Below are 25,857 nucleotides of genomic sequence, written 5' to 3' on the forward strand. Positions count from 1 at the left end.
ATTTAATAGAAGCACATGTTTTGCTGTGCTATATTATTTTAACCTTAAATAATTCACACACATTTAATTCTATACATTAAATTACAAATTTTACCAAATGTATTATATCATTATTATTATTATTATTATTATTATTATTATTATTATTTATTTTTATATATATAGTGAAAGAGAGAGATAATTTAGTAAAAATGTCACTGAGAATTTTATTATAATATTATTGTAATGTCAGTTTGTTAGCAAACATATATTTCAGGATAAATCTCCTATAAATGTCATTGATATCAGCAAAATGTGTGTTACTGACAGGAATTTATATTGACAAGCAGGCGTAAAAATATACAGCATGTTTATATAAAGTAATATACCGTAACTACATGTTTATGATGTACCTAGATAGAAAAGATAGATAGATAGACAGACAGACAGACAGAGAGAGAGAGAGAGAGAGATCATTTTATTATAATATTATTGTAATGTCAGTTTGTTAGCAAACATATATTTCAGGATAAATCTCCTATAAATGTCATTGATATCAGCAAAATGTGTGTTACTGACAGGAATTTATATTGACAAGCAGGCGTAAAAATATACAGCATGTTTATATAAAGTAATATACCGTAACTACATGTTTATGATGTACCTAGATAGAAAAGATAGATAGATAGACAGACAGACAGACAGAGAGAGAGAGAGAGAGAGAGAGATCATTTTATTATAATATTATTGTAATGTCAGTTTGTTAGCAAACATATATTTCAGGATAAATCTCCTATAAATGTCATTGATATCAGCAAAATGTGTTACTGACAGGAATTTATATTGACAAGCAGGCGTAAAAATATACAGCATGTTTATATAAAGTAATATACCGTAACTACATGTTTATGATGTACCTAGATAGAAAAGATAGATAGATAGACAGACAGACAGACAGAGAGAGAGAGAGAGAGAGAGAGATCATTTTATTATAATATTATTGTAATGTCAGTTTGTTAGCAAACATATTTCAGGATAAATTTCCTATAAATGTCTTTGATATTGGCAAAATGTGTGTTACTGACAGGAATTTATATTGACAAGGAGGCGTAAAAAAATATACAGCATGTTGTTATAAATTAATAAACCGTAACTACATGTTTATGATGTACCTAGATAGATAGATAGATAGATAGATAGATAGATAGATAGATAGATAGATAGATAAAAATTTTGTTGTTGGATCTTCATACCATACACATTTGGTAAATAAACAGATTTGTGTGTGATATATATGTCTAAACAATAATGTACATTATCATAATTTGCTCATGTACATGACAGTAATTTGACAAGCAATCCAGCGCAGTAACATATGGCACGTATAAACCAAAGAGCTCCTTCATCTGCAGTGAAAAATACCGCACCTGGAAGATCACAGTACAGTAACATACGTTAATTTATTAATAGAAGATACTGTTCCATTACATAACACCTGTACATTTTTTTTTTATGATATTTATTTATTTATTTTTTGCAGAGGTGTATGTGTCTTCTCAATTAATAAAACTGAGCGATCTAATATCATGGCCATGTTAATATTTTAGCTTTGACTCTTTGTGTGTGTTGGACCAAATATTTCTCTCGGGCTTTATCCTGGACCATGAATCAGATTTCTCCACCCACTCCAGCAGTCCTGCGCTCGCACACTCGCAAAATGACATATTAGGGATTATCCGAGGCTCCCGCTTTTCCACTGGGCCGCTGGCCAACAGGAGCTTGCGGGCGCTCGTTTTTCCATTGACCCCCTTTTTTTCAGCCGTTTAGCCACATGCACAAGGTCTCGTAAGAGAATCGGTCCAGTTTCAGCAGGACGTATTTGAGATGGAGGTGTAGGTTCTTTGTCAGCTTTTCTAGAGCTGGATTGCTCGTTGTTTATGTAAATAATCAGGGTTTCGCTTCATTACGGCCTGCACTGCATCATTTAAACAGAGGATATTGAGACAAATAGAAAGAAAAATAGATTATTAATATTATTGTCACGTTATTGGGAGTAGATTTTTTTTTTTTTATTAATCCTGTAGCTTTATCTGTTGCAGTATAACCTCACACATTAATACAGATCTGAGTCGTTCTAGCTCGTTGTGATGCATATTTAGTAGCATGCAGGGTGTTTTTTTTATTGGTTTTATGTACCTAGTCTAGTCCTGCACAGTTTAAAGTTTTCTCAACTGCTGACATGCCCAACCCAAATTACAACCTGGTAATTATTGAGCATTTAATGAGGTGGGGCAAGTGTGTTGAGGGTAGCAAGAACCCAGACTATGAAACACAGGGGGTACGAAGGACCGGAGGTAAAAATTCTTGTTCTACGATAAAAGCGTATTGGACTGTCTCTGAAAAGAGAGAGTGAAGTCCGGTAGCTTAGATTCATTTCTATACAGTGATGAACAAGTAAATGTAAAATAATTTGGATTTACATATGCAGAAATGAAGATTATCTTAAGCTGAATATAAGGTAAAGTAGTCTAATCATAGCACTTCACTGTCTCTCGCTGGTTATTTTGAACTGAACTAATATTGTTTCTAAGAAATCACGTTCCACCGGCTCTTTTTGATCTTGAAAATATTTGCAGGCTATTTAATAATGTAATCTGTTTCCTGATGTTGATTTCAGAGTGCAGTATGGCTGGAAGACTTTAAGGCTATTAGCTGACTAATTGGTCTCCTGAGTGGCGCAACAGAAAACTGTTCACTCTATTATCCGAGTTCGATGCCAAAGACATTCGTAGCGAGGAGTCATGGGAGCAGAATTGTTTGCGTTCTCTGGGTACGAGGGATGCGTACTCGGAAAAATCTGCCCGTTCATGTATGAGGAAGAGGGTAGATAATGCCGTCCTCGGAGCGAGATACACTGCCGTGTGACGCAGCACCTCTCTCAGAGAAAGCCTTGTGTACGTCGTCATCCTCTGCAGATGGTCACAGTAACGGATACTAGGAAAAATATGGGGTTAATCTGTTAGCTGACTAATAAAATGACAACAGCAGTATTACTCTCATTTGCCGAAATCTGATACACAAAGACACGTATCAGGTGTGCACTGTGGATTCACAGATACATCACACTTCCCTGCTTTACATATGTGCCTGCTTATCCGCCTTAAGTCTGCACCATCGGGCGATAAAGATAAGCATTTCCATGGCGCTCATCATGTGAGCAGGGGCTGCTAGTGTGCCGGAGAGAGAGACAGAAACAGGCATGCGTAAGAGCACACTGACTCACCCTCTTACCCATTAGACATTGCCCTTTGTGTTCAGAGCTGTTCCCGTGAGAGACCCCTCGCTCTGTTTCACATTCGAGTTGGATGCCATTTTTATTTTTGCCTTGCTCTTTCCCCCCCCGCCCCACAATACAGGAACTTTTTTTAAGTAGGGGTGCTGATGTTTATTATTTTTTCCCCGGTTATTTGGATTCAGATTTATCGATTAAAATTGGATTTATTCTACTAATGGCCGTGTTCATTTTTACTGCTCTTTAATAGATCGTTGTGAGTAATTGAGTTTGTAATGAACACATCGGTGCTTATGCAGTATTTAGTACATGCAGATCTTCCTCTTCCTTATTGGATGTGAGATCTGATTACAGATCCTTTTATTCTACTTATTGTTCTAAACAAAGGCATTTCCATTACACTTTGATCAAAGTCGCATAGTGTCGATTTGTCCTAAAGCTTCACACTGTATGCAGATTGCTCTCCAGAGGTTAACACCAGTGACCTTCGGCGGAAATGCATGGATTTTATGCTCCAAAATAGAAAGTAGGGAAAAAATCTTTTACAACAGTTTAGTAATTTCTACTGGAAAATCCCCAAAATATGTCGAGTCCCACCTGAAAGAGCAGACTGTGTAGGAGCGTGGTTGTGCCGTAACCAGCTGATGTGGCGAATTGTCCGTGGTTGTGGTCTGGACTGCGCTGGAAAAAAAAGCGTGACTTGTAAAAATACTCACTGAATCATTGGATTCTTTTGTATTTAATATCAAGGCAGGAGCACTGTGATACTGACCACTCAATGTTTGTTTGTCTGAGAATTTTCTTGCATCCTTTTAGTAGAAGATCCTCCCATTGCTTGCTGACGTCATTGTCATTTCTGTTTGTATCTCAAATTTGTAAATAAAGCAGTCCCATCTCTGTTGAATGAGAAACCGAGCATCATACAGCTCAGTGAGCAAAGACACAATGATAATTGAGCTCAGATCTGTATTTAAGACCCAGCTGGCTGTTTTTCTTAAAGCACATGGTAGCCGTTAGTTGTTTTGGTGATCAGCTTTTGTTGTTGTTTTCATACTGTCACCTGCAGTGTTGCCGGGTGCAGGCATGACGGCCGAGTCAAAGCCACAGAGAGCACACGAGATTTAAACCTCAGGAAGATGGTTTTCACTTTGCTCAGCTCTCAGAACGATGCTTTTTAAAGCCTGTGACAGTTTGCATCACTTGCTGTTGTAGTAAGATTATTACCGTTGAACCTGATAAGGGTTCATTATTTAAAAAAAATATATACAGATGTTGAAATCCACTAGCTTGTGTTGTGAATATTTGATTGCGCTTCATGGGATGGTTAGGGTCCTCGAGCCCTTTTCCAGATTGCATCTGTTGCTTGTATCTCCAGACTTCCTGACTCCATGTTGCCATTCACTGTCGAGGTGAGAGTCCATACTGGTGCAGTGTTATCTTAATGCCCTCCCGGTCGCCCCGCTTCTGGACTCTAACATGGTCAGCCTTGAACTGTTGGCCGTTAACCTGGCCCTTGAGGTGTGAGGACACTGGCTGGAGGGAGTTCAGCACCCTTTTCTAATCCCAGCAGTCTTTGTAAATTGGATTATATTAAATCAACCAGTCTCTGGCAGGCCCTCGAGGTCTTTGTCTTTGTAATCCTTTTTGTTAAGAGGTTTTCCAGTAAAGCCTGGCCAGATCAGATGAGCTTTTTACCATATGAAACTGACAAGAATGTTCAACTGTACTGAACTGAGTCTTTCAACATGCCCACTCACAAATATTGTACTGTACTTCTCCAACCGGGTATGCGAGACCACAATAGGGTGTTGTGCTAGGACGCTGGCATAGCTGCCTGCCTGCATACTTTCATTACACTAGGGGGCAGTGCACAAGAGAAACCAGAACTTAAAAGTGTAAACAATAAGTCTTAGAACAAAAAATAATGCACTCTTTGTTTTAATCACAGGAATATGATTTTATATATATATATATATAATAGAGGCATAGAGTCATAGAGGCAGCATTTGTTACCAATGCCTCCCTGACCAACTAAACGCATAAATAGGGCTTAAAAAGATATTTTTAAGTGAAGTGTTTTTTATCAATTTCTCTCACAGGATATTATTTACATAATTTACACAAACAGGTGGTCATGAAACAAGGCATGTTACAAATATTATGTCCTCAGTGTCCAAAGTGACCGAAAGAGAGTACTGCATGAAGTAAAGGATTGTGTGGTTTATAGTGAACCTAAGACGCATGTGGCAGTATTATTCTGAAACCTGGAGAAGAGAGGTCCCATCATTTCTAGGTATACTGCTGGACACGGCTCCGCTTTGCATTCGTCTGAAGGTCAGTCGACACGCTACTGTCGATACGAGCAATACACTGCTGGAGGTCCACACCTCTGCACTCGTCACTTATCCATAAACCCATAAATCCACGTCCCAGCTAGGGGATGACTGGATGAGGAGACCTGGGCTGTAGAACCTAGCTGACAGTCAAAGGCATCTCGCAGGCAATTTATTGTCCAAAGACTACAGAGCAAGACCGTCAGCATCCAACAGCCTGTTTTCTTCCAGGAAACTACCTAGTCTGGATGTCTACATGGAAAAAGAGCCTCGATTTGGATTCAGAAGGGTTCAAGGTGTTCGTTCTGGTCTTGGAAAGACAACCTGTCGCTATTGTTTGTGTCCTCTGGGATTCTAGGGTCAGGAGCCGGAAGGGGACATTCATGTGCCATCAGATGACCTCTTCGATCCCTCAGTTATCTGGGATCAACATGACTCAACCGTCTCCTGACCAAGGGGTTAACACAGCTCATGGGAGGATAGAGGTGGTTCGATCTCTGTGACAAATCAAACCTAACAAATCACTAGATTGTTCTTGTAGTGTTACCATGGTTACCAGTCATCCATTTAACCATGTAGTTAGTAGTCTGCTGATTTAAATCTGTCATGAAATGACAAGAAAAATGCTTAAAAAAAATGCGTACTGCTGCGAAAAACTGGTGTGAGAGAGAACAAGAGAGAGAGAGAGTGTGTGAGAAAGTTTCATGAGCATTAAATGAAAACTTTGAGGCTCAGCAAATCTCAGCAGGATGTCAACAGGAACAGAATTACTGCTATGTGCATAAAATACAACACACACCCTCTGCTACACAGTGACAGAGGGGCAACGTTAACCCGAAGGAAGCTACGGCTAAAGATGTGACAGGTGACGCTAGGTCTCTTTCAGAGATCGCAAAAAAATAAACGTCAAAGCAGACAGTAACTCTTATTTGCTAGGACCTGCTCCCCTACAGTGTTACCGAAAAATGTTAGCCCATCAGTGCACGTTAAATTGTACAGACCCTGAATCTAATCTTACACAGAACAGTACCCAAAACATCTATAATAAAAAGGAAATTTTGTTTTGATTTAGACTCTTAATACAGGTTATTTAACACGGGTGCACCGTCATATCAGGGATTTATTTGCTTAATTGTTTGCATTTGGCGTAGGGCTCCAGTTGTGAAACTTTACAGCTGAGCAAAGTTTATTGTTTCCCTGCTTCAGTGCTCTAGACTGCAGGCTTCCTGGGTTTGGCCTGTTCATAACACTTCAGGTGGTCTACATTTAAAGGTTTTCACCTTTAATCACCAGCTTTTCTGTAAACGGATCATTTTGATGGATAGATAAAGTCAAAGTTGTTGTTTTTTTTTGTCACGATTTCCATTCATTTTTATTATTATTTTTACACAGTGTAGATTAGTCATTCTTGGGGAAGTGTGGCATCGTTGGCATCTAAACCTTTGTCAGGAACATCCTCAGTTACAGTAAAAAAAAAAATCTGAGATCCACGTCGAATGTAAAACAGCTGTTTGAGTTTAGAAAATAAACAGTGCGTTGAGCATTTCCATCTTTTCTTTAAAAAGCATTTGGCAGCAACGCTTCTAACCCAAGTCTTACATGTGCTGTGGGTTAACACGTGACAGGCTAATACATTCAAGTCATATCTGACAACGTTTTTCTTCTTCTTTTCAAACCACAAATTGGTTTTATTAAGTAGAGACTTTTGCTGTTTGTAAACTGACCCCTCTGGCACACAGGTTTCAAAGAGGATGTGAAAACGAAACCCTTCTGAATGCCTTAAAGTGAGTGTGATCGTGTGAGCATTAAACGGTGAAGTACGTAAACCAGACTACATGCCTGTGTGCACGCACTCGTGTGTGTGTGTGTGTGTGTGTGTGAGAGTGAGTGAGGGAGCATGCCGATTGCACAACACACTTGGCTGGTTGTTGTTTGGAGCGTTTTTGTTTTTTTTTCCGTATGTACACGAGGATCTAACGGTTGCTGAATTGTTTGGCAACCACATGCTTCTCTCATGGAGTGTGCAAACTTCATGGTTTTGTTTTTAGCAGCTGAATTTCCGAACCCGATTTTCATCTGAAATGCACAACTTTAACAATTTATCCGCTGTGATCAAGTTCGTTACACATTTGGAGTCAATTCATTCTCTGCACTTTGTTGGACAGCAGTGGAGATCTAGTGAAGTAGCCCTCACACTCTTTCACATATGACAGCTACCAAACGGTGAGGGTGAAGATTCTCACTTGTCTCCTATGACACACGTGAAGCCGGACAACATCAAATGTTTTCAAAATACTGCTCTTCACCGTTAAGGGAAAAATGCTGTCTACCCTCTTCTGTGTCCACGAGCTCACAGATGCCAGCGTTCGGCTAGCGTCACTGTTACAGCTGGAGGAGTGACCGTATAGTATCCCCTCAAATCGGTGGATTTGACCTCATGATCTACGGACGTTTTTCATTTCACGTGTATGAAATATCGAGTAATCTATTTCTCTGTTTGAATCTGTTGTTCCAAATCAGTGCTAGTATTTACTGTAGATGTAGTTTCTGCTGTTTCACACAGAATGGGTGTGTGTGTGAGTTGCTCTGTTATTTATTATTATTATTATTATAATTATTTGAGTACATATAGATTACTAATGTAGATAGATAATCAAATGATAGAAAATGCATCATACTAAATACTCAAAACCCCATCAAACCAAACCGTCTGAACTAGCAACCCTAAAGACTATAAACCGCTTGTTCACCTCTGTATCAGTTCAGGTCAGCTCATAAGGAGGACATGTAGGAGGTTAATTATGTTTGTGCTTCTCCAGCCAGATCTACACTCATCTAACCTGACCTTTGCACTAACGCCCGTCCACCCCCTTCTATTCCTCTCCACACCACTGTTACTCATCCTTTTGTGTGTTTTTCCCCCATGTTGGCTCACTTCACCGTTCTCTGTTATTCTCTCGCTCGTGTATTTAATGGTCAGTGAAGATAAACAAGTGTGACTGTCGCTGTCATCAAACACGGTCATAAGATATTCAGTAAGAAAGCAGTACTGCGAGTAAAACAAGGAACAACACGAACATCTACGCTGAAAACCATGTGCAGGTGGAATGTAGTGCACATTTCCACATGTGATCTGCAGTGACAGTGTAGTGCATTGTTATCTGTGGGTATGTGTGGCCATTAACCTACTTTCTGAGCTGCAGAGCACCAGCTTCTTAAAGCAATGTAAACTGCTTCCTATGAAGTTCAGATCTCCGTGTCTGCAGACAGATATAAATATTGTGCCGATACAAAGCTTATTTTAGCAGCGAGAAGAAAAGTCGGTATCATTTTTGTTTGGTCAAATGAATAGACAGTTCCAGTTTTAGATAAAGAGAGCCTTACTCATGTCATACACTTTTACATTAAATGCATTGTAAATATAAAACAAGCTGATAATAATAACCTAAAGGAATTTCTGTGACTAAATTTAAATTTCAGTATTTTGCTTTTATAAATCAGTACGTCATGAATACACTATGTTGCCAAAAGTTTTGGGACACCCCTCCAAATCATTGAATTCAGGGTTTGGGCTTGGACCCTTAGTTCCAGTGAAAGGAACTCTTAATGCTTCAGCATACCAAGACATTTTGGACAATTTCATGCTCCCAACTTTGTGGGAACAGTTTGGGGATGACCCCTTCCTGTTCCAACATGACTGTACACCAGTGCACAAAGCAAGGTCCATAAAGACACGGATGAGTGAGTTTGTTGTGGAGGAACTTCACTGGCCTGCACAGAATCCTGACCTCAATCTGATAGAACACCTTCGGGATGAATTAGAGCGGAGACTGCTCGTCTAACATCAGTGCCTGACCTCACAAATGCACTTCTAGAGGAATGGTCAAAAATTCCCATAAACACACTCCTAAACCTTATGGAAAGCCTTCCCAATAGAGTTGAAGCTGTTATAGCGGCAAACGGCAGGCCAACTCCATATTACATTCATGTGTATGTAAAGACAGATGTCCCAAAACCTTTGGCAATATAGTGCATGTACCTTCTTTAGGTTTTGAGAATAATAACTTTTGTTACTTGAACTCCACAGGAAGCTACGTGAAACTCACAATTTCATTAGAATGGGCATTTGAATATTTGTGTATATGGAGCCTAATGATAAATGTTTACTTTTCAAGGTCATGGTTCACGTCCACAATCATCCCCGTGATCTGAGAATGTTTCAGCGAATAAGTGCTGAAGCAGATTGTTTTTTTACACACACTCACTTTGACACATGCTGTGTAACATACTCTGTAGAGTAACACTGCTGATGTGAAGAGTCTGACGTTAGCACAAGTTCGCACTATACAGTAGGGCTGGATGATGTGATGTTATTGATCTAACAAATATGTTTTTCTTAGATATTGATATCATTTTCACGTTATTTTTGTGGGGTTTTTTTCCTGAATTGCCTGTTTGCAGAGTTGGACTGATGTTAAAATTTTATATTTCTTAAAACTTGTTTTAGATGAATAAAAACAGAGGATTAGGGTTAGGGATAATCAACGCTGCACAGTTCCTAATTTGTTTGCTTTAAAGACGACCTGAAATCAAACATGACCTTTACATTTTTTTAGCCTCTCATGTCCTTGGTCTGTAAGGATTCCTTCAAAATGCGTAATTTAGATGCAGCACTTTTCTCCCGCTTGTTAAATCGCAGGCAGGACAAAAGAAAGATTAAAAAATTGTTTTGTGTCATGTTTAACTTTTCCCCTTCTCTGGCTATTGTGGAGCATTAAAGCAAAGATATTTGAGTGGCTGAGAGCAAAGAAAGTTCGGGCTTGGCGTTCACCACCTGTGTACTGTCAGTCATAACACATTCGTTTACTTTTTTCCCCTTCTTTATCAGACATGCTCCTGAATAAGCCCCTCTGAATGACCATGGTGTAACGGTCATCAGTCTGTATATCGCTAGCAAAAATCCCAGCTTCTGTGTTCAGAACAGCAGTGCAGGGCCATACACCAGGCACCAATATGGAGCATCTGTTTTCTTTTTAATATACATTTTTGTGCCAGAAATAAACGGTCCCGACAAACTGTAATTCCAATGATGTCTTTAGTATCACTGGGGGAAAAAACATTGCTTGTTGCTCCAAGAACCAGTAATGATTTTTTAAAACCAACCAGATATTTTTGTCTCATGTTTCAGATGGAAAAGTTCAGTTGAAGCATCCGTTTCCACGTGTTGGCCGATTTTATCAGCCAGACTACACTATATTGCTCATCCGTGTCTTCCACACTATATCGCTCATCCGTGTCTTTATGGACCTTGCTTTGTGCACTGGTGTAGTCATGTTGGACCAGGAAGGGGTCATCCCCAAACTGTTCCCACAAAGTTGGGAGCATGAAATTGTCCAAAATGTCTTGGTATGAAGCTGAAGCGTGAAGAGTTCCTTTCACTGGAACTAAGGGGCCGAGCCCAACCCTTGAACTCAATGATATGGAGAGGTGTCCCAAAACTTTTGGCAACATAGTGTATCTATGCTTTGTGATGAAGCATTACAGTTTAAAATCTGTTGAAGAATTGTAAGATATTCAGCAGAAAACAGAAACGTTCGTTTTGCTTGCACTGTGGATCTGGATTGTGGATTACTCAACAAATTAAACAAATGAAATATTTTTGGAGAGCTCAAAGCCAGTCTGTCGCAATTTTACTACTGGCTGTTGCAAGTGTTGGAGACACAGCAGTGATTTTCCTGTCGAGCGTATGTGCCGTCACTGTTTTTCACTCTCTAGTATAGTTCGATTACATGAACAGACTCACTGAAGGTGTGTATTTTTGAGGCTTTAAGTCGAATTCTCTGCTTCTGATGGAGAGGTGTCCGTACACACTGAAATGCAATTTCTCTCTGTCAGGTTTGCACGCTAGCTAACAGTAATAATAGACACCGACCGCACTGTCAAGCTTTCACCATGAAAAAAATGTTATACTTTTATATATTTTTTTATACTTATAACATGAACATATATGCATGGTATAAGTGGTGTAACAATTGTTTGAGACGAGGCTCTCTCGCTGTTTGTTCTAAAATCTTGGTTATGTTATACAAGGTGCCTCGTATGTAAAGTAGCATCCACACACAAGTTTTAGGATGCACACTGTTTTTTCACAAGCTGATCGAATACCGTTGCACTGACATTTAATAGACGAACAGAAGAAGACACACACACACTTTCTCTTTCGTTCTTTCTCTCACTTTTTCCACTGCATCAAAGCCCAAGCAAATTAGCTGTTCAGGAGGACGTCAGTAATCCATTTTTTTATGCGTCTCCTTCAGTGATAATACTTTATTTCTGATGCAGTCCAAGAGCAATTCAGTGACCAAACTTTGTATTTTCTGTGAACCCGGATGTCAGTGTCATGAAGGCATGTGATCAGACTCCATTCACAACATAACATCCAAGCAGTCAGAGGTTTTGGGACAGAGGAGCTCTTATTTCAGTGCAGGACAAACCAAGGTTCAGGTGGTGTGTTTAAACATGCAGTGCCATTCCAGTTTTCATTTTGTGATGCATGAAGTGTTTAATGTCTAGGGATGGTCACTGATACATGCGCTCCGAGACTAAATGTGGCATGTAACAGCAGTCAAACCACAGACGTGTATCCAGACGGGACTAACATTATCACACAACCGCTGAGTTTGGCAAAAAGCAGTAGGTAATTTGACCTGTAATTTTCTCAGAGGAGCACGGAGAAAAACACTGACATGGCCGATATGGATGGAAATTAAACCAAAAAGGAGCTCTTGGAAAAAACAAAAACAAAAAACAAACAAAAAAATTTTTCCCCAAAACCCAATTGTAATGCAATCCTGACTGGACAGAGCTTTTAGATAGTGTTTCCGTGCTGATTCAGTCTAGCTAAATGAAATCACAGGTTGGAAAGTTCCTAGCTCCAGATGATCTCAGGTTAGTGGAGAACACAGGATTCGGAAGCACACTCGAGCTGCGGGACTTCAGACACCTGCAGGGTTACACTTTTTACACCATATTGGTACGGTTTTAGTGTCGGGTAGAAATTGTAAAGTGGTTCAAAGGTGCAAAGACAGAAAGAGAGAAGAAAAATGCATTCCTCTTTCTGAACTTTTTGGATTTGTATTTTTTGATTTTGATTTCATAGCTGAAGTGGAAATTTTTTGCTGAGGCCAGACACCAGTGAAAGTACAGCATGACAGCTAATGGTTTAATTTACATTACACTTACATTCTTATACACCGCTTTTGTTTTATTATATGCCTCTGTGCTGAGAGTCCAAGTGGATAATACAGACGCTGTCATTATTAAAGGTTCTACCTCGTCCGCGTCCACACTGAAACGTCTGAAAACGCTCATCCCTGCATGAGTAAAACCTGAGACGCTTCAACCTGCGTCATTTCCTCCCGGTGTTTATTTACTTTCCAGCTCTTTGTGGCAGAATGTCGAGGAAAAGCACCAAGTATTTTTGAATGGACCGACCGTGAGGTGGAGTTGTTGCTGCGAGTAACACAGGAGTATAGAGTTCCAAAAGCGAGCGAGAGCGTATGCTGAATTGGTCACATGACTAAAAATGCATCATCGTTTCCGAGGCCTCCGTTTTTTCACAGTCCGCACTGCGATGCGAAAATGGCGTTTTCAGATTTATCCGCTTTGGAGAGACGACTAAAATCGTGGACGGATGGCCAAAGCGGATAGAAATTAAACGAAAACGTATCAGTGTGGACATTTCGGACATTTCAGTTGAATTATAGAAACCTGAAACTGATTTGAAGTTTAGCTGATCTTCGCTGGAAAAAGACAGTGTCAATTTTGTGTCATGGTTTGAAAAAAAAAAATGAAGGCATCAAAGGACTGATGGGGGAAAAACTTGAAAGAAGGTGTTAAGAAAACTAACGGGTGCAAATGCTGCAGACAGACGTGTTACGTGATGCGGTTCAGTGATGAAGAGCCAACATGCTGTGTGGCAAAATGTGACACATCGCGTTCATTATTGGGCCTGATTGCAGAAGCTTCATACAAACACGGCCCCGCTGTCTGATTCTCAGTAGAACGGTGACTAATGTGCTAACTGCATTCAGGTCTGTGGGAGACACATCAGTCAATGATGATGATGATGATTCTCACAAGAAGAAAAAGAAAAGCAAGCGTTCTTAAGGTGAGAGAATGTCAGCATATACGATGGAAAAAGCAGAATATTTTCAGTGTTAATTTATGCTAAACTTCGTCTGATTAATGAAACCCCAGAATGTCATCGTAATGCTAGTAGAGATGTAGGTTTAGATGATGTTGGCTGAAAGTGGTGGGAAAGTGGGCGGAGCAGCCAGTGCTCCTGCCGGCCCGATCCCGGAGGAGACGACAGACCACAGTCACGCTGCAAGGGCTGGAACTGTTTGTGTTTCCATTCTAGTGCAAGACATGCGCACATGCACGTTTGTGAGTGCGTGCTTGCGTGCGTTTTTGTGTGTGTGTGTGTGTGTGCCTGCATGTGCACGCTTCAGGGTGTGTGGGTTTGAGGTGTCCAAATCTGTCATTTACATCTCAGAATATATAGTGCAGCTTCATCCTGGAATGTAAGTTGTGCCAAAGCAGTGCACAGATTTAGATATCTTTTAATTTCTCAGCTTTTCTAAGACGTATTAAAGACATTAGTCGAGGATGTCTGGGATCTGGCTGGATTAGTCTCTGTATCGCGATGGAGTAGATTTCCCCATGCTACTTACTTTCTTGTCACAATTAGACACGAATTGCCCCGTTCAAAAAAACATGCAGCATTACCTCTAATTGCTTATTATATCGGCACTTGAGTGTAAATAATACTCAGTATAATAATCATGTGATCTCACGTAACAGGAAACATAAACAGTTCGGAGGCGATCGTCATTATCTTGCTGTCTGCCGAGACATCATCATTTCCGCCGGCGTGGTGAGCTCAGGCTTTCGAGAGTGTCAAGGGATTTTAGTCACCTATGATGTAGAGACATATTGTTAGCATGTGAAGGCTTTTTCTCTTCAAACCGGAAATCCTCTGAGCAGAATTTGTCCCACACTGCCGTTTTGGCTGCTGAATAGTGTAGCTGCTTATTTTCCCCCACCTCCTCTCTGCTCTCCACTATGAGAGAATGACTCAGCACTTCTACTCCTTTTGCGTAGTTTGCTATAGAAATACGAGCAGTTTTTTCCCCTCTGCCACGAACGTTTGCAGTGCATCGTCGGCTCAGATCTCACTGCGCTGCTGTCTACTGTTTTTTCATGCGTATACCAGGTGATTTTTGCTTAAAAAAAAAAAAAAAAATTTCCTTATTGATAATTTGGACTATATTCTGAAGCATGTTACACTGATCAGGCATAACATTATGAGCACTGATTATCTCCTCATCATGGCACCTGTTAGTGGGTGGGATATATTAGGCAGCAAATGAACATTTTGTCCTCAAAGTTGATGTGTTAGAAGCAGGAAAAATGGGCAAGTGTAAGGATTTAAGAAGTTTGACAAGGGCCAAATTGTGATGGCTAGAAGACTGGATCAGAGCATCTCCAAAACTGCAGCTCTTGTGGGGTGTTCCCGGTCTGCAGTGGTCAGTATCTATCAAAGGGGTCTAAGAAGGGAAAAATGGTGAACCAGAGACAGGGTCATGGACGGCCAGGGCTCATTGATGCACGTGGAGAGCGAAGGCTGGCCTGTGTGATCCGATCCAACAGATGAGCTACTGTTGCTCAAAGTGCTGAAGAAGTTAATGCTGGTCCTGATAGAAAGGTGTCAGAATACACAGTGCATGACAGGCAGCAAAAGGAGGACCAACACAATATTAGGCAGGTGGTCATAATGTTATGCCTGATCTGTGTATCAAGCTTATTGACCACTCAGTAATCTTTTAAATTTTTCTAGCTTCATTGGAAATTTATGGTCATATTTATCTCATAAACTATATTGAGTTATTATTCATTATTATTATTATTATTTTTTTTAAAAATCATTTTAAAACCTAGTTATTTTTACAGCATGCACTTTATATAATATCTCTTGTGCTTCAAGTCATCAGGTCTCCATTCTGCTTTCGCTTCACATCTAAAGTTGATCCCAGAAAGTCGCGTCACTAATTCCAGGCACTGAGTCAACCCCAAAGCTTTGGAGTCAATTTCCCATAACAAAAATCCTTCACCTCACATGCATACACAGCAAGCAGAACGAACAGGGGCAGGGTAGTTAGCGAGGTAGGCCGCGGATATTTATTTTGGAATTTTTGTCTAGTCGCCAAAAAAAAAGATAAATAAAAATGACAGAACACAATCACCCTGACTTTATGTTTATGCCTCTTTTGTCTGATGTAGGCACTTGATTATATTCTCACGTTGTGACGCATTATATGAAAAATGTCCGTAATGCATCGTCGTTAGCGCTCTGTGTTCAGCTAAACATTTGAAAAGCCGATTTTGTGCATTAATACAGTGAGTATCCTAGTAAGTGGTGACTTTATTTAGATGTTGTCTGTATTCTCTAATGATGATGTCCTGTGATGAAGCATCATGTTTGTGCCCTCAACAAAAAAATGTCCAGTTATGAGCTGTGATGATTGCACCTGGAGTCTTTTTCACACAATGAACAGTTTAATGTGCATCAGGTGGCAGGATTTGGAAAATAATGGCGTGTAGCACGGCATCGACCAGCTTCGCACCACTGAGAAATAATTTAAGCAATTGGAGCAAGCATCAGCTGAAACGTTTTGTTTGGGTAAGTCAGTAGGAAGTAGATTTATTTCTTTTCCAGGTTTTTTGGACCAAAATGATAAAAAAAAAAAATCCCTTGACACAGTTGCAACAATGTGATTGCTCCTATTCATCTGCGGTTAAACTGTAAATATCCGTCTATAGCAGTGCTTGTGTTAGATAATATTCCTTACTTAATTGTATCACTCATTACACCTTGTCCTGGTTTATTCAGTTCTTTTTTTTAGACTTCATTTGATGTACTACAAACACATAACCCGTGGGTCAGTGAAATAAATATAATATATAGCCTATTTGTCACATATACATTACAGCACAGTGAAATTCTTTTTTCGCATATCCCATCCTTGGGGGTTTGGGTCTGAGCACAGGGTCAGCCATGATACAGCGCCCCTAGAGCAAAGAGGGTTAAGGGCCTTGCTCAAGGGCTCTACAGTGACAACTTGGCTGTGCCGGGGCTTGAACCCCTGATCTTCCGGTCAACAACCCAGCGCCTTAACCACTTGAGCCCCATTGTGCATTACATTAATCATGCCATTATTAGTCTGTCTGTGCAGAAAGCATCTCAGACACCGGATGTGATGCAGAAATGTGTGCCGATGTCTGATCTGAAGCTTTAACTTTTAACCGCAGGCCCATGATGAACCCTGTGAGCCGTAGCTGCCACAGCTAGTCAGAAGCTGCACCATGGCCAAGCCGGGGACCGACAGAGATGGAGCCATGGTGGAAAAGACAACTGGGAAGAAGGTGTGACAAACTTTTCTGTTATTCTGAGTGGTGTGAGTGAATGTATGGATGGATGTGTATATATATATGTGTGTATGTGTGTGTGTGTGTATATGGGATATATATATATATATATATATGTATGTGTATATATATATATATATGTGTATATATATATATGTATGTGTATGTATATATATATATATATATATATGTATGTATATTTGTATGTGTTATATGTATGTGGTATGTGTGGAAGTTATTAGAGCCAGTAAGACAAGCACCCGGTCTCTCTCATGTTATTTTTATGCAGATCAACGTTAACTGAGTTCTCACTCCATAATTGTCTAAACTATAGTTCACTTAGTTCAGCAAGACCATTGATTTTAGCCTGACTTTGTTTGGTGCGCTCCACAGTACGTGTTAAGTGCTCCCGTCTGTCAGCGCTTAGATATAAATCCGAGAAACATGTCTCAGTATTTCAGTTTAATATGCGTTGCCTTAATTATTGAGTATCTGTATGCGGTTTATGCTGATTATACCCAGATTTCAGATTCCAGTCTTAATTGACAATGTAAATACTGTAGAATTAAAAGAGTTGGTGTTCCACGTTGTTATGAAGAAGTCAAAATCTAATCACTGTTTGTATTTTTTTTTTTTCCCCCTCCTCCGCAGAGTAAAGATAAAATCTCCCCATTTACCAAAACTCCGAAGCTGGATCGGAGTGAGATTATGGGGAAGGAGGGGAAGCCCAAGTCTTCCATGAAACGCAAGCTCTCCTTCAGTGTCAGCCCGCCCCGGAACGGGGAACGGGACTCAGACACAGGTCAGTTTCTTTCTGGTAGAAAATTCCAGTAGCATTCACGTGCCTCTATACTGCCTCTTGTGGTTAGTTCTGGAAATGGTTTAACATACACACTGTACCGCTGTGCTTCCCCCCCCCCTCCTGGAGTTATATAACAGTTGAGCCAATGTCTTCGAATGTGGAAGGCAGGGAAATGTTATGCATATGTGCGACTGGGAGAGCAACTAGAAATAGCTGTTTTGACTAAGAATTGTATTTTCAGCAATAATCTGTTTCTGCTCTTTATGTTTGTAGTCAAAGAGGAAGCAAAGAAAATATGTGCCCTTTTACAAATGTATGTGGAAGGTTGTTAGGCTGTGGGCAGCAGGGCTTACGTTATTCCATCAAGGAAAATCTAATGGATTAAGTAATTTTTTTATGTATATGTTGCTTGTTAGGAAGTGAATCCCTTTTGCTACATGTAGGAAAAGAGGAGACAAAATAACCCTGGGGAAGGGGTGGATTTTCCCCGTTTTGTCATACTAAGGTGGTTTTTTGGCTTTTCCGTGGGGGATCCCTTGTATGCCATAACGAAGCGGGTTGTATGTTCTGCTTATCATCTGAGCAAGAGGGGGAGCGAGTGAGTGTAACGCAATGCTCTCCTCTCCCGTTCCCCCTCCTCCCCCTTTCCACCTCTCCTCCTCCTCCTCCTCCTCCCCCCCTCCCCGCTTCTCTGCTTCTGCACTGTAGATGACTCTGACCCCGGCCAGTCAAGCGATATGTGGGGAGAGAGATTACTTCCTCCCTGCAGGATATACGCAGGTAACTGCCTCAGCTAAATCCGCCGCTCGGCTGTGCCACTCAAAGGCAGCAAAATGATCGGCGGAGAAACTCGAGCCGTCGCACAGACTGCTTAACTCAGCAAGCATGGGCACCATATTGATGTTCGTCAGCCTTAAATAAATCCCAACACACCCTCTTCCTGACATTTTGTATTTAACATTTGCGGTATAATAATTCGGGTCTAATGATATAAAATTCTGCCTGAGAACCGTTTTCTTAAACACTAACTCCTACCACATTCTGTAATCTAGCACTTTTCTGATCCTTTTTTTTTTTTTTTTAATTTTATTATTGACCATAGTTATCTCCCAGCATACACGTCTGCTATATCCATTTTACACGCATGCCTTTTAAATCATGCACACAAATATGAGGGTTCTGATAATAATAATAAATAATGCATGTATTTTCAATCATATTCTTATCCGGGTTGTATCGTTTGCCCCTGCTACATACTAGACACCTTTACAAAAACAACACGAAGCTTTTAAGCCATCACGAACAATTTACGATTCCTGGAATTTAACATGCTTTTGGTGATCATCTCTTCATGCAGATAAAGACGGTCCTGATAAAAAGAGGGTAAAAAAGGAGTCTGGGGGTAAAAAGTCCACCCCTGTGAATATTTTGTTCGGTTATCCACTGTCGGAACGCAAGCAGATGGCCCTGCTGATGCAGATGACAGCAAGAGACAACAGTCCAGGTAATGGCAGCTGCATGACATGAACCGTGCGTTTGGTAATGTGTACTTGTCAATTTTATGCTGAAACTTGTAACTGGGGAAGTTACATTCATACAAGATCCTTTTTAAGATTGCAATGAATCTTTGTAAACCTTCTTCATATTCTACTCTCACTCCCTTTAATTCTAACGAAGACTGAGCACATAGTAAAAGTCTGAACCCGGAAGATATTTCAATGTATAATTTATATTATTCTTATCTGCATGCAGACACCACACCGAGCCACCCCTCCCAAGCTCCAGCAGTGCAGAAGAAGACTCCGAATAGCTCGACTTCGCGTCAGAAAGACAAGGTGAACAAGAGGAACGAGCGCGGAGAAACACCGCTGCACATGGCTGCCATCAGAGGGGACGTCAAACAAGTCAAGGAGCTGATTGGACTGGGGGCGGATGTAAACGTGAAAGATTTCGCAGGTAATGTTGTCTTTGAACATGGTCATTTTTATGCAAGGATGCATTATTGACTTTCCTAATCAATGGTCCATTCTGTTTTTGTAGGTTGGACACCTCTACACGAAGCTTGCAATCTCGGTTACTATGATGTAGCGAAGGTTCTTATTGGTGCAGGAGCTGAGGTGAACACGCAGGGATTGGACGATGATACCCCTCTTCATGATGCCTCCAGCAGTGGACACAAAGATGTATGTATCAGATTCTAAAACACTCCTATGATTTGTGGAGTAAAATATGAAGCGTATATAGTTGTAGTAACGTGTTTAGTGATGATGTGCAGTTTGTCAGTTGTTTTGGATAATTGTTTTTTTGCCAGCTGAATATGTACCTCCTCTTTCGCAGATTGTGAAGTTACTCCTGCAGCACGGAGGAAATGCATTCCAGGCAAACAAGAGAGGCGAGCGGCCAGTGGACGTTGCTGATTCTCAGGAGGTCGAGCAGCTGCTGAAGGGGGAGATTCCATTGTCTGACCCAGATGACAGCTCTTCAGGTACAGAGACTTTTATACATTTACTGCATGGCCAAAGGTTTGATACCTGACCATATGTGTTTTTTTTCCCCCAAAACTGTTGGAAGCACACAACTCTATAGGATGTCTTTGTATGCTGTAGCATTATGAGCTACCTTCAATGGAATTAGGGAGACCAATGGGAGGTCCATGAGGACATGGTTTTGCTAAAGTCGAGTGTAATCAACGTATTTGAACAGCTTTAGGATGAACTGAAACACCGACTGCACCCCAGGCCTCCTCACCCAACATCAGCTTCTGTAGATAAATAGCCACAAATCCTTCCAGTCACACTTAAAGAACTATGGCAAAGCCTTCCCAGAAGAGCGGAAGTTGTTCTAGCAACAAAGCGGAACTACATTTGGAATGGGATGCTCACAAAGCACATACTGTTGTGGTGTCTACAAACTTTTGGCCTTTTGAACAATTTGTTCTTCTTAGAAATTGATTACTTCTAAGCATTCTAAGTTCCTACTTGATTATTGATTATGTTTGTGCTTATGTTACAGACTCCGAGGACCCTCCATCAGTAAACCCCTCCAGTGTAGATGAGAATATGGAGTACTCCGACACAGAGAAGGACTCCGATGGCAAATCGACCACAGCGAAGGCCACATCTTCAGTGTCTGGTGTGGATGAGTACGAATTCAAGGATGAGGAAGAGGAAGAAGATCTGAGCAAGGCCCTAAACGACAGACACATCTTGAGACGAGAATTGCGTCAAAAAGAGAAGGAGGAAAAGGAGCAAAACCATTACACACCCAAACAGTCCAACAAGAGCGATCAGACGTCGGTGTCATCATGCAAATTAAAAAAGCCCAAATCATCCCGAGTACTATACTGCAGTTCAGACAGTTCAGACGATGAAATGGAGGCTCCATCAGAACGAAAGTGTTCTTCACCAACCAGGTCACTCTGCAACGATACTCACAAAACAGAGAGCCGGACGAAGAGAGAAAGCTTATCCATAACGTCTACAGAAAAAGGCAAGGCGAACAAGAAGAACAAAAGCAAAAACAAGGAAAATCAAGAGGTTCAAGAGGACGGGAAAGAAAACAGCAAGTCTCTTCTGTTTTCCACAGCCACAGTGTCTGACAATTCTGATAAAAGTGTTCGGGAGGAAGACTCATTCAAAATGTCCTTCAGCCCAAAGGACGATTCATCGGTGCACCTCTTCCACTTGTCGGCTGTGAAATCCCCAAAGCTCAGTTACAGCCAAACTGACAAACAGATGACTCCATTAAAACAGGAAAATGCTAAGACTTTTGTCTCCATTGGAGACGGATCCTGCCCTATGGATTGCGTCAAGTACAACCACTACACAGATTCTGACTACACAGAAGGTTCCAGCAGTAAGAGCTGTAAGCACAAGGACAAAAGCAAACATCACTATAAGGAAAACAGCTTGGACGGAGATGACAGAAGCTCGAGTCCTTTCAAAGATGCCAGTTTGAGCAATAGTATGGATAGCTCTGAAGGAGTCTTCAGAAAGGCTGACAAAGATGGTAAGGTTGTCAAGAAGCATAAGCTAAAACACAAGGAGAAGGACAAATACAGGAAAGACTACGAGTCCGATAGGAATCGGCATCGCCAGAAGGAACTAAGAAAAGATGGACACAGGAACATGGAGTTTGACCGAGAATTTTGGAAAGAGAATTTCTTCAAAAGTGATGAGAATGAAGAACTTAAAGGAAAATGTGAGACACCAGGCAGCTGTTCTCCTCAAAAGTCCATTGACTCATCACCAGTTAAAGAAGAGAAGGCAACGTTAAAAGACAAACATTCGGTTTGCAACAGCACCAAGGAGAGAAAAAAAGACGAGCGAGAGAAAGACAAACTCATAAAAAAAGAAAAGAAAGAGATAGCATATAAAGATGAAAGAGGGGGAAAGGACGGGAAAGGGGCTGAAAATGACGACCGGTCAGAATGTCTTAACATGTTACGAAAGCCTGAAGACTCTCTTCCAAGTCCTTTTATAAAAGAGGAGGTAGAAGACAAGCCTCTTACTGGAAATTTAGTTGATCACAATCAGCTGGAGACTACAGAGAAGAGCTCACGAGAGAAAAATGATAAACGGCCACCCACAAAAGACCGAGAATCTGAGAAATGTGAGAAAAAGCTGGCAGAAAAAGAAAAGAAAACCAAATTGGAACATTTATTAGATAAATCTGACCTTCACAACTCTACAGATCGATGGAAAGAGAGGGACAGATTAACCACCACATCTAATTTGTCTGGTGAGAGGAGTCACAAAGAAAGTGAGAAACTTAAACCTCTGCCTGTTACAAAAAAGCATGAAGAAAACAAAAAGAGTAAGGACAAGCCCGAGAGAAGAAGTGAGAAAGAACGGCAAGAGAAAGAGCATTCCTCAAGCGATCACAGGGACAAGGATAAAACGAGCTCTGACAAGAAAGGAAAGGCTCCCGAGAAGAACAGCGATCATAGCAAAATCGATCGAATTAAAGAAAAAGAAAGGGAAAAAGACAAAGACTCTGACAAGAAGAAAAAAGAAAAATCAAAAGAAGCCACCCTCTCCTCCTCAAGTTCAAATCTCAAATTTCTTCTGGAAGAGAAAAAGGGGTACACCTCAGAGAGCAATAAAACTCTAACCTCAAAATTAAAAGAAGAGGTTATGAGAACCCCCGAGAAGGACCGGGACAGACGGGAGCGGGATCGAGATTCGGAAAGGCATCGTGACCGGGACCGAGAGCGGCACAAAGAAAAGGACAAGGATAAAGACAGGTCACAGCAGAACAGGGACAGCAAACTCGCTAAAGCGAGGCCCGTCGAGTCCGAATCAGATAGGTCCAAATCCAAAGCCTCTACTACACAAAAGGAAAGCCGTCCCAAAGAGAAAAGACTGGTTAATGATGACCTCATGCAGACCAGCTTTGAACGAATGCTTAGCTTGAAAGATCAGGAGATTGAGCAGTGGCACAAGAAACACTTGGAAAAGATCAAGCAAAAAGAAAGGGAAAGGCTAAAACAACGGCCAGGAGCTGACACCGGGAAGCAGAAAAACAAAGACAAAGCAAAAAGTTCCACTTCCAGTGAACCGTGTACAAACAAAGAACTCTTGCGCTCCAAGAGCTCAGAAATCCCAGAGACTTCCAATCGTGAGAAGATCTTAAAGGATGCAACCAGTGGAAGGACACTTTCACTAGATGCAAAGAACCTCTCATGTATTGGAAAATCTGGTCCTGTAATAGAAAACAGCCTTAGTCGATCTCCGAGACCTGATAGTGAACGATCTGGTATCATGTCAAGATCAGTGTCCATGATCTCAGTAGCCAGTTCAGAGGATTCCTGCCAGGCAAGCATGTTAACGCCCAGGCCCACGGAGTACGACTCGGACCTCAATTTGGAAGCATCTGACTCCCAGCCGCCTTTCCTCCAGTCTTCCCTCGTAGTTCAGTCCTCCAGATCACCAGTTGTCAACGATAAAGAAACCAACAGTCTTCCTGACATAGCTCCTGGCAGTCGAACACCACTGTCAAGCAGACTTGCATCTCCTTACTTAAGAGCTGTCCTGGATGAGGATGCTAAAGCTGGTCTATGTGAACCAGACAGACCCACTGAAGAATCTCAGAAAGTTGCTGATGTGGCATCTTCTAGTGAGGAGCCGGGAAAAATACACCAGACTGAAGCCAGTGGAGCGGTCACGCAGGAAAGTCTTACTATTCACAACTCATCGTCAGCGCATCTCCCTTGTACTACACCTGAAGTCGAGCATTCTGTTGGTGTTGAGGATGCGAGTAGCAGTTCAAGCAGCCAGTCTGCATGCGTGTCTAACTCTCGAGAGACTTCGATAAAAGATCACGCAGGTCAACAAACAAACCTTTCACAAGCCAGCAGTTTGTTGCCAAATACAGTAGAGGTCAACAAGCTAAACTCTGATACTTCACCAGAGCAAAGTGGACAAAATCAACTCGACAGTTCCGACACGGATACGACAGACGGCTTAAACAAGAATTCCTCGTCGGCACCTGCGCCTCAGGTTGCATCGGCTGCGTCCTCACAGCCAGAGCAAAGCTTCACCAAAACACCTACGCACTCAGTTAACCTGACCTGGGATTCTGCCTCTGACCCCAATACCGACCATCCAGCAAGGACTGAGGTGGATTTGAGACTAGAGAAAAGAACAAGAAGTTTATCAGTGGTTCCTGAAATCATAATGGAGGATATGGAGAATGTTTCTACTGGGAACAGAATGGAGTGGACATCTAGCCAAGCTCCATCTATTAGCTCTTGTAGGATCAGTTCTGAGGAGTCTACTAAAACACCGTCATGTACAGTCAGCGTGCTCCGAGAGTCTCAGCAGGTTACTGAAAGGATTTCACCAGATGACTGTAGGTCAAGTGAGAATGTAGGTGCAGCTGATGCACAGTTGGAGAAAAAGGAACATAGTTTGCCTGTCCCTTCAATTTCAAGTGTTCTTCAATGTGCTAGTCCTGAACAGACATCTGAAGAGCCTATGGAAGTATCAGGGGAAGAGCCAGACCATAGCCAGGTGATTGCTGAGACGCAAGTAGAGAAAGCGGTGGCTGCAGAGGACGCGGCTCAACCCCAGCCTCTCCAAGACGCTAAAGCAGACGTTGATGCCGAGACGCAAGATCAACTTGATGATGAAGAGAAACCGGCGAAACCGGCTACTCCATCAGACGGAGAGCAGAATCTGGGCACTGGGGTTCAACTTGATTCTCAATCAGAACTAACCAGTGGAGCAACGTCTGGAAGCTCTTCTCCATTGTCAGTGGTAGACCGAGACAGTGATCAAACTGGAGCTAGGACAAAAGTGAAAACTCTGGATGACGAAGGTGACATGCAGGTCACTCATCCAAGAAAACGGAAGATGCCCAGGGTTTCTCCTTCAACCCAAGCCAGCCTTTCAGCTCAGCAGATAAAGGAAAAGACCCAGCAGTCTTTGGCTGCAATCGTGGACTCCCTAAAGCTTGAGGAAATCCAGCCCTACCAGACAGAAAGGGCTAATCCTTATTACGAGTTCCTGCATATCCGCAAAAAGATCGAGGAGAAGAGGAAGGTGCTGTGTAGCGTCATTCCTCAAGCACCGCAGTACTACGATGAGTATGTTACATTCAATGGGTCCTACTTGCTTGATGGGAATCCTCTGAGTAAGCTCTGTATTCCAACGGTGAGTCGATTACTATTGTAATTTTGTACTGTAAATATTGTTTTTTTCCACGTCAGACAAAGATAACGTATGAAGTCTTTTCATTAGATCACACCACCACCATCACTACCTGAACCACTGAAAGAGATGTTCAAACAGCAGGAGGTCGTGCGCATGAAACTACGCTTGCAGCACAGCATTGAACGGGTACGGCTCCAACACGTTTCCTTATCAGTACAGCAAATAAAACTAACTCACAGTTTAGTGTTGTGAGAACAGCAATCATCTTGAAGGAGAAGTTGTTTCAGGTTACATGCTCCTTTTCAG

At 41.4% G+C, this 25,857-nt stretch overlaps 1 protein-coding gene across 2 annotated transcripts in view; it reads left to right on the plus strand.

Moving 5' to 3' along the window:
• ankrd12 (ankyrin repeat domain 12) overlaps nt 1-25,857 on the plus strand; it is a 31,088-nt gene that overhangs the window by 2,167 nt on the left and 3,064 nt on the right. The window contains exons 2-10 of one of the 2 annotated variants that reach the window (XM_058418696.1): nt 16,978-17,091; nt 17,746-17,896; nt 18,605-18,676; nt 19,254-19,400; nt 19,649-19,852; nt 19,937-20,079; nt 20,234-20,381; nt 20,909-25,551; nt 25,639-25,737. In XM_058418696.1, coding sequence (XP_058274679.1) covers nt 17,032-17,091; nt 17,746-17,896; nt 18,605-18,676; nt 19,254-19,400; nt 19,649-19,852; nt 19,937-20,079; nt 20,234-20,381; nt 20,909-25,551; nt 25,639-25,737 — 5,667 coding nt within the window. In that variant the 5' untranslated portion in view covers nt 16,978-17,031. The remainder of the gene's footprint in view (nt 1-16,977; nt 17,092-17,745; nt 17,897-18,604; nt 18,677-19,253; nt 19,401-19,648; nt 19,853-19,936; nt 20,080-20,233; nt 20,382-20,908; nt 25,552-25,638; nt 25,738-25,857) is intronic. The other variant, XM_058418697.1, reaches the window with a different exon arrangement.

Source organism: Hemibagrus wyckioides, linkage group LG20 (genome assembly GCF_019097595.1).
Source record: "Hemibagrus wyckioides isolate EC202008001 linkage group LG20, SWU_Hwy_1.0, whole genome shotgun sequence".
In the NCBI taxonomy this organism is placed as follows: Eukaryota; Metazoa; Chordata; class Actinopteri; order Siluriformes; family Bagridae; genus Hemibagrus; species Hemibagrus wyckioides.